The sequence below is a fragment of the Sphaeroforma arctica genome (genome assembly GCF_001186125.1).
Source record: "Sphaeroforma arctica JP610 unplaced genomic scaffold supercont1.112, whole genome shotgun sequence".
In the NCBI taxonomy this organism is placed as follows: domain Eukaryota; class Ichthyosporea; order Ichthyophonida; genus Sphaeroforma; species Sphaeroforma arctica.
Window position 1 is genome coordinate 126,670 of NW_014040446.1, and position 10,063 is coordinate 136,732.

General features: G+C 41.1%; 2 protein-coding genes across 2 annotated transcripts; both read left to right on the plus strand.

Moving 5' to 3' along the window:
- Positions 1 to 2,113: 2,113 nt before the first annotated feature.
- On the plus strand, positions 2,114 to 2,419 carry SARC_02484 (hypothetical protein; the record flags this gene model as incomplete). The annotated part of the gene is made up of 1 exon (XM_014303764.1): positions 2,114 to 2,419. One exon carries the CDS (start codon positions 2,114 to 2,116, stop codon positions 2,417 to 2,419), a length of 306 nt encoding a protein of 101 aa, XP_014159239.1.
- A 5,944-nt stretch (positions 2,420 to 8,363) lies between these two features.
- SARC_02485 (hypothetical protein) lies at positions 8,364 to 9,555 on the plus strand (the record flags this gene model as incomplete). The annotated part of the gene is made up of 1 exon (XM_014303765.1): positions 8,364 to 9,555. The coding sequence occupies one exon, from the start codon at positions 8,364 to 8,366 to the stop codon at positions 9,507 to 9,509; it is 1,146 nt and encodes a 381-aa protein (XP_014159240.1). The 3' UTR covers positions 9,510 to 9,555.
- Positions 9,556 to 10,063: the final 508 nt, after the last annotated feature.

Genomic DNA, 10,063 nt, shown 5'->3' on the forward strand with positions numbered 1-10,063 from the left:
TCTAATCATTACAGTAATCCGCATAATAACTATCAACGAATCCTTATTCTACTCTAAATATGTGCTCGCTGATGCCATAGTGTGATGTGAATATCTAAATCTTGCTCACTTACTTTAGAATGAATATGTAAAGTGAAATATTACTCATCACAATTGACACCGCGACACTACACACACACGCACACTCCTCTGTCCCTTGCTATACAGACAAGATACGTCCAGCTACAAATGTAATGATGTGCTTACAATAATTTCGCCTCTGTACGTATCGTTTGTTCAGGTGTGAGTTCAATGTTGTAAATATGTTTTTTTTGTCCGGCAAATACAGTGATACTATGTTAGTACAGTGACATTTTTACACATGTATATTTAAATTACTATTTTTTTTTTGCAGATTAAATATTGGTGATTATACATACGCTATGTATTAGAGTAGAATGTGCCTGAACTGACTATCCGATGAGATACATGTATATAGCAAACTGTGGGTGTACTCAGATTGTGTCTATTCATGTACTTCAGAGTTCTTCCTGTAATATGATATTGACCATCGCAATTTAGTAGAGTACATATGACTATAATACCCTTCTTTATACTGGTGATTGTACAACATCGATACATTATCATCTTAAATGTATCTTGAAAATTGAAGACACCACATAAACACACCTAGCTTGTTATCCGAGATCGTGGCCTAGTGTATTAAAGTTCGATGTGCCACTTATTTGAGACACTACTGTCTGTCTACCGGGATCATTTATAGTGCTTGACCTGTATATCAGTAATGAAGTACAAGTCTTCTCGGAAACTTAATATGGTTTCAAAATCATTAATACATACACAAACACAGCCATATATTAGTGTAATAAGCCGGGCCTCCACATTAGACTTTATGTATAAACGTACTCTTAAGCAGTACACAAATTATAAACGTACTCTTAATAGTACGAGGAACTTAAGTTTCCTAAATGTGCTCTTAATAGCACGAGGAACTTAAGTTTCCAAAAATGGGTTTTAATGGTTTTATTAATTAAACCTTTTTCATTTAACATATCAGATATTTGGATGAGGCCATTAAAGGGCCTCAGTAAAATACCAAACATAAAAGAGTTGGTCTAGTTCTATTAATAGAGCTTTATTTACTTTCCAATTTTATTTATATCTGAATACTTCGGTAGCGAGATGGCTCAACCGAATATAGGTTTCTAGGGACTATTAACATTACCTAGTTGATCCTCTGATAAGCCAATCAGATGTGCCAGTCTGATGAAGGCTAAGGCGGTAATTCTTGATAGTGGCAAGTTATTGGTTAAGACAATAACTAAAGACGTCAAGAGTATTTTTATTTTTATTTCTTTTTTTCTTCTAAAGATAGGATTCCACGAGTCTCTCGGATTCGCCTCAGAATAGAACGACAACGAAACACTAAATAAAATCCCTTCGGCGGAAACAGTACGAGTATTGCTGTTTTCACGAGGCAAGCCTAACTTTATTAAACGTCTCATTTCGTTTATTTATATCGATATTTACACGATATAGAATTTACCTACGCGTTTATTTATTCTAAGGCATTAGTATCGCCTTTATTAGACCGAATCTTACATTAGGGGTACTCTGCAGCTCTATATGGCACACAATGCGATAATGCGTGTATATAAGCCTGTTTTCCATATCCGACTAAATATATATGGTATTACTGTAAAATTAGGTGTGCCTGTGCACTTTACATGTCGAGTGGCCATCTATACTGATCGGGATTTGTCCTCAGCGGGTAGGTCCGTATAGTGAACACTATAAAGGTGTTCTCACACACAATATCGCTATTTCTTCCTATCGATTACATTACCAGCAATCAACACTGGCAACGAAGTCAAGAGACGTCTATTATCCATGTCAGAACGACCCGACACCAAGCCAATGCCTCGATTCCGCGGAGTTGATACCAATGATAGCCAAAGTGGGGACGAAGAGGAAAAACCTTCGCCATTCCACAACGATCTTGCGCCACGACATATTGTATTTTACAACCCCAAATCCCGCTGTCGAGATCTGGTGCTGCTCGTAATGGTGCCGTGCGGGTTGACGATGGATAACTTTCGAACCGTACAATTTAATGACGATGACAATGAGTAACCACCATCCTGCAAACGATAAGGACGGAGCCTGGCGCGATATATTTCAGGCCCATGTGTACGTGGACAATGAGATGGCTCGGAGCTCTTCGGAAGTAGATGCACCTATATGGTGCTCAATGAGGATTGATCTCCCTTTCGCCGTATACACACGCTCGGAGCACTACAAACCTCAGGAGATGAAGAAAGGTGCTGTTGTTTATGCTGTTGCTTGGAATTTGATGGAAGCTGTAGTCATCGTGTCAGCCAGCAACCGAGAGGAACGACTCATGCTTTCGGTGACATGAAACATACTCTGCTTCCTCTCTAGCGCAGATGTAAGCGAGTAGGAGTTTGGTATAATAAACCAAGTTGCAACGGGTGTTTGGGTTCTCGCCTTTGCTGATATATATTCATATATTGGAGATGTATTTTGTTTAGACGCTGCTTTGCTTAGTAGGCGTGACATTTTGATGTGCGTGTCGATATAAATACAGTGCTGGTGTGTAACCACATAAACGTAGAGGTATCGAGATATCATAAATACATACGTCATTCAAAGGCACTACATATGGCAAACCTTGCCGTGCTAACCGAAGTACTCTGACAAAAATTGAGCTCTCCGCGCAACACTAAGGTATGTTTTTTATACTTTTATATGAAAATCAAGCGGTGAATGTTATCAAAGTCACAGGAAATCATCCTTAGAACATGTATACTTTCAATTGTTGTCGCATTCCTTATATAAATATATGCTGGTATATCATAGTGTTTGAGGTTTCAATTTTTGCGGCGAATGAATATGTATACACCTAGACTGGCAGCCATATGTTTGAACGTGCAGTTCGTAATGCACATATAACTAAGTGTGCATAGTGTGTTGGAGAGCTTATCTAGTATTATGCTTACTGAAATCGTATGCACGCTCCATCGGCTATGCATCTCTAGTAGCTGAACCTTGCATGTCAATACCTATCACGTATACCAGCTACGGGATGAATAAATATGTCTCTGTGCACAAGTATTGCCGATGTGTGCTGCTACAGATAGTGAATATCCCAACCAAACACGAAGCAGCGCCGCCATGTACACTATACTACATCACGTTCTGTTTCCAGTTTTGGGCTAGGCTGTGCGCGCGTGACCATGTAGATTTATTGTATGGCATATATAAATCAATTCTGGCATATGGGTGTAAAATGTGCCATAATTATTCTCAGTGTGCACTAGTCGTGCTTCGGTTGTGACATTCTTGTCCATAAAGCTCCAGACGTGTACTTGCGAGACGCGCCAAAACACGCCAAAACACGCCAAAACGCGTCAAAACGCGCCAAAACGCGCCCTGGTAAGATAATTGTTTCAGTGTTTTATCAGCAAAATATACAATTCCACTGTAAAACCCACCGTATACCCCAACTAGACATCCTCCACGACAATACTGTCGGAGGAAAGCGTCGAATTTACGGTTGGACACTTTATTAATAAGGTATATATATGAGCGGTCACCGTAAAACGGCGATTTTCTGTATTGTTAGTGTCTAATAGATCGCACCTACAGCACCTATATCAACTGGGGCTCCGATAACATCGGTAAATAAACTCTAAAGGATACCCTCACTGTGGGGTTTTGATTCTATTGCTCTCCGCACTCCGCTAAATTACTATATATATATGGCAACTAAAGGCATGTCCAATGAACACCAAACACGTGATGTACACAATAATTCAAGAGGTGTGTTTAAAAAAAAATCATATAACTCAGTTGTAGCTTACTATAAAGGTCACAATGGTGTGTGCGTGCTTGTATATATCCCATGTGTATTCTCTGACAGTATTCATTGTAGTTGTCACTACTATATATGTTGCTTCCTTGTTCTGACTTAAATACGATCGTTTATGCACGTCATGTTATTCCCTACTGCAATGCCGTCGAATACATAAGTCATACGTATACGTGCACCATTGCGACTACGGTGTGTATTTGTTCACATTCGACAAGTCTTCATCAAACCGACTAGTGATTGGGAAGTATGATATAGAGCCCTGCCCTCCATTCACCTACCAGATTATCTCTTAAGGGTTGCATTGTGTATAGACTAGCGATGTGTGTACACATGGGGCCATGGGGGATAATAATCTCTTCGTTGAAGTTTAGATAGGGATAATATTATTTATTTCAAAAATGACAAGTATGTATGATACAATGTATGAACATATGGTATGGCTCTCATAGGGATAATATTATTTATTTCAAAAATGGCAAGTATGTATGATACAATGAATGAACATATGGAATGGCTCCCATAGTCGCTGTAGAGGTTCAGGAAAGATTGATGGGAAGGAGTGGTCGATAAATTCCCGTTTGAAGCTTGGGCCAAGTGAGTCAACAATGGAAGATATGTGCTGAGTCAATTCGGGCCGGTGTTGACAAAACACTGTTACTATCGAATGTTCCATATATTCGCTTGCTGACCTACTAAGTAGAGTACCCACCTTTGTGAGACGGATCGGGTCTGCGCCGTGTAGTGCCGCGGAATGAGTTAGTGCAGAGTACGAAATACCAAGAAGGACCAGATTATCCGTCATAATCCGATCGAGGAGCGAGAATGGGGGTAAGCCAATGCCGCACCAGACCACGGATGAATTTGGTATGTGTTGGCTGGCCTAGATCGGAAGTATCATAGTCGGAACCAACAAGCGCGATGATTTGGTTTGAACCGATATTTGGAAGTAGTACTTCAACAGCGTGATTAGCCGGGGTATGGGGAACATCTGTTGATGTGTCAGGGACGGGTGAGGGTACGGTGGTTCTTCAACATGCTGGAGAAAAGATTTCGTGGAGGGTCCAGATACCGTGGAAGTCGTGGCACTCCTGTAATTACTGAAGGAGGTCAGGGCCAATGGGTGGCAGTTTCGGGCCTACCAGGATGCGTCGAATCAGTTGTTGGATGCAGGTAAAGTGGCTGGTAGTGAACTTGTGGCTACCGGGGCAGACAGGGTAGAGACAGCCGTCGATGCGGTAGTCGAGCAATGTGAACATGTACGTATTCGTTACAATCATAGCACAGAGCCGGATTGGTGTAGACTCGAAGCAGCAATTGAAGCTGTCGTGTCTGGCTGTGTCTCGGTTTGAGGTTGGCGGTCTACCCATAACCAGTTGGTAGTAGTATTGGCGCCGGGCCATTGCCGTGATCTCCTTGCTGGACCAACGTTTTGTTAAGTTCTTCCTGATGTTGTCACAGCGTTGGCGGAGGGCTACACGGTCGGGTGTACGCCCGCCCGTGGTTTTGTGTACAGTTTTCAGGTGAGCATAGATACTGTACGTTTAGATAGTATGATATTTTTTGTATTACGTGAGCTGGTATTGCATATACTTATTTATTGAGTTTATGTATACTATCGTATTGTGTGCTTATGAAATAGTATGAATGTTGTCCTGTTAGATATGGCGCTAGAATATATGATGAGCTTATATGGTGTAGCTTACAGTTATGTACAGCTGAGCGGTTCTATGTAGATCATCCTACAGTTAGAGGGGTGCACTACATCGACAATCTGTATATCGCTCTCTACAGTCTTGTATAGTATGTAGTAGCACGTATTCAATACGGCGTACCTTAATGATGGTAACATGTGCACACACACGTGATTTAATGAAATCTATATTTCTATGTTTATTGAAATTTGTAGTCGAATAGTTACCTAGCTGTATGTATACATTATGCATAATCACGATATAGTCGTCTGTATCCTTTATATAATGTGTTGTATCTACACATGATGTCCCTACTCTGTACAGAGCTGGGCGCGCACTCATAACATCAGTGTTATTGATGTCGGGGCATCAACATTCAGAGTCGCCACAAAGACATATATTGAATGGCTTTGGTACGTCGTCGAGCAGATAGCCAGACTGACCGGGATCGTATGTTAGCGTGTGTTTATAACTTTAGTATGTGTTTAGTATGTGTGATATCACCAGTCAATCAGTATAATGCAATAAATTTTGTCTCCACCTATATGAGACGTGTTTCACGATAGATTTTGGCAGAAAATCATACTTATGCTTCATGATACTAAAGATTACCAATTAGTGCATGTTGACATGGCAGTGTGTGTGTTTAAACTTATTTGTTTGCATGCGGGATGTCGGGATGTCAAATTTAGGATTGTCTTGCATAAAATTCTTTGGCTATATTTCAAGTCGAGCTGGGTGAATATTGATACGCTTATCTGCGAATTGCGAATTACAAACAAGTTTTGAAGAGATTTGAACTCTACATGTAATAAGTGGTGCATCCTACATCAACTACATTGACATAGCATTTATGTAAATTCAAACCGCTGGTGTATTGCATAGTTCACAGCATACAAAACCTTCGTGTGCACATTCTGCAGTGAATTATTGCAACCAACACTTGAACCCTTTGCAACACATACTTCACACAGGTAGTATGAGAAGATCGAAAGTTGTTGTTGGATCCCGATGATATGTCAAATACGTTCGTTACGGTGGACAGAATTGATTGCAATGTTCCTGAAGCCCGTCCTTTTCGAGCCTCATTGATGTCTCACAAAACGAGACACGCCGCTTATAAACACGAATTAGTATAGCTGGGGATATTTGCTTCGTCAATGGAGGGGGGGGGGGGGGATGAAGCAGGGACAGCTGGTATCACTCTATCGCGAGATTGCCTAGTGTATATGCTTGACGAGGGAGAGAAAATCGTTGCAAATAAGGGATATGAGGATGGCTTTGAATACTTCCTCACGCCTTTTGAAGCTACAGTTGAGAATGCGGCAGCAAAAGCAATGATGAAGCGCTGGCGTGCCCGACATGAAACAGCTAACGGCAGAATGCGTAGTGTCTATATTCTCAAAAACACATTTCGCGCCTCCAGGTTGAAGCATTCAAAATATTTTATGGCCGTTGCAATTATCGTGCAACTGTCTATTCGCAGCGGTCATCCTCTATTTGATAAGCGTTGATCTCGGACCACAGCGCAATCTGGACACAATTTCAAAGTCAGGCAATAATATGCAGTACTACACGAGCGGTGACACGCGTACATTGCTGTATTCTCGTATCCTGATTCATAAAAATCATGCATACGTGTTATGCATGCTCTATTTTTCTACATTCAACTATGTCATACGAGCAGACCCATGCGTTTTGGTATCGAAGAGCCCATGTGTGTTGGTATCGAAGAGATGCTCACAACACACACACAGCCTCCTTAAGGCCAAGAGCGGTTGACGAAAAACACATATAAATATCCTAGCCGAACATATAAAGGTATACTGCACCCATCCATTGATTGTGTATGACACACGTTATATCGACTAATAAGGTCTTGATCTGGTCGTGAAAATTTGATACTTGGTTTGAGTGTCACATTATCAATCTCGAGATTTGAAATGTGCCGGCAAACTTTACCAAAGTCAATGACAAACCCTTGGTTCGATTTGGGTGTAAGTATGTCCCAATACAATAGCGATCAGAGGGCAGTTTTCATATTTTATTTTATTTTGGAATTTACGGCTCGCTCCAGAGGACTTCACCGTTCACGTGATGGCGGATTCGCTAATAAGTATGAACACCGGTAGCATTGTATGTACAAATCAAAATCTACAAACGAGGTTTATCTAGTAAACACAACACTGGCAAGTTATTTTTTATAACAGTAATTTGGGGAGACTGGATGCCCTCGCGGTTTAGTGTACACTGTACAGTGGATATTTAATATTTATATTAGCTGTCGACCGTCTAAACTATCATAAAACATAATTTAGACGCTAGTCATAGCCTTTTGAAGTATACACATGTTGGTAGTCCGGTGCTTTAGCAATCTTTTAAATTAAAAAAAAAACTGGAATCGCAGATTTGCAAATACCATATTTATTACTTAAAGAATTGCAGACTGCAACATCAGACATCAACTTCAAATATAATCATAAAACTACAAATCCATCATGAGCAGTCCGAAGTCTTTAGATGTTGATCCTATCGGATTTCACAGATCAGTATCACAACCCGCGAAGTCACACAAAATTCCAACAACAATGCCACGAACCAGCCAATTACCGCGATCTTATCGTGGCTCGTTTCATAACCTGCTATCCCTTAGCATCCCTAAGGCAAGTACTTTGAAGACAAAACAGAGGTACATGTCATTAATAACCTTTCTGGTCTGCGTTATATTATACGGCACATACAAGCACATACAAAGTGTTGCAGAATGGGACAGGCTCATGGGAACTCAGAGTTATCGTAGCTACATACACGCAGTAGAAACACACGGTCTAGAGGCTGCTCTGCGGAGGGCAAGGCAAGAAGTTGCAAGTCACAGTGATTATCCAAAGGTCGCTTATTTATTTTTAGACTCGGATGGCCACTCACAAGACACTGTGTGGCAAGACTTCTTCGAGCACGCCGATGAAGATAAGTACAATATATACGTTCACAGATCCTACCCCACCCCAGAGGGCGGTAAGAATTTCCTGCAAAAGTTCTCATCATATCACGAGACACCTATCATCTCGTCAGCTTGGTGTGCTTTGATGGGCGTACAGTACGCACTACTGGCGGCTGCTCTTCGAGACCCCACAAATCAGCAGTTCGTATTCATCTCGCATAATACCGTGCCGTTCAAGAACTTCGATTTTATATACGATGATCTGATAGGCAACTCTATGTGCACTTCCAAGTTCTGCTTCGCTAGTATGATGGGCAGTGTGTACAATGACTGTCACTTCTTTGACACCCACCGAGCTCAACGAGCCGATACGCTTAAACACCACCAGTGGATTATACTCAGCAGAGAGCATTCACAAACCGTTCTCTATGAACAAGGTAGACAATCATTGAACTACTACGATTCTCTACGTGCCTTGAAGGACGGCGTGTACAATGACCCTCAGATGTGTAGTGACGAAACTGTTCCCTCGTTAGCTCTTATCCTCAAGGCTAAGGCTGAGAAGAAGATTGTGAGGGACGTCCCGGCCAATGTGTTTAATGGTCTCAGCAGTATTGGGGTAGAGGAGAGGTGTACCACCTTCGCCTATTGGGCCCGATGCCTACAACGCACGCCATTCGATCTGGGTGAGAAGTTCGAGGCTCGTCAAGGTGAATTATGGCATCCACTAAGTATGTCTGGTATACCTGAAGACTATCTAATCATGCTGGTCAACGAGCCATCCCTGCTCTTCGGCAGAAAATTCAACGAAGGCGCATTTGTTACTACGAACAACGGTTCCACTATAAATGTTGCTGATATTCTGCCGAAGATTATTCATTCAGGCGCCACATTTAGCGCCAAAGCCTTAGAAGAAAGGCCATTACCGCGACTTAACACCGCACTTGACGGATCAAATCCAGTTGAAGGTAAGGGTACGTAAATTCATATAAACATAGCCATACACGGCATCGAAATTAGTAATAAATATAAACTATGCATATTGTACACAATTTGCAGTACGTTGTGTTACATAGAAGACATACACAGCTTCAAAATTAGTAGTGGATACCAACCACTTACATGATGCACCATTTGTAGTACTTCATATTACATATATTTGTAATACCATCAGGAGCTAGCCGTGATTACGACTAAGCATTCCATTCGGACGGGACCGTACGATATCATAAAGTGAGCCATGATGAATAGATAATGATCGCATGACTGCCAATCGACAGTGGACAGTGCGCTTCGCAACGGTGCATTCTAGAACATGTGGCTCAGGGGGCCTGAAGTCTATTCGTATGTGTATATCGCTCATGCAAAATTCATTAATTCCAAGATGATAAGGAAGATGACAGCAGAATGAAATCACTATATCCATATACATACATACATACATAAATACATACATACATACATACATAATATATATATACATACACATATATATCATATATCATATATATAAATATATATAATAAATACACTCGC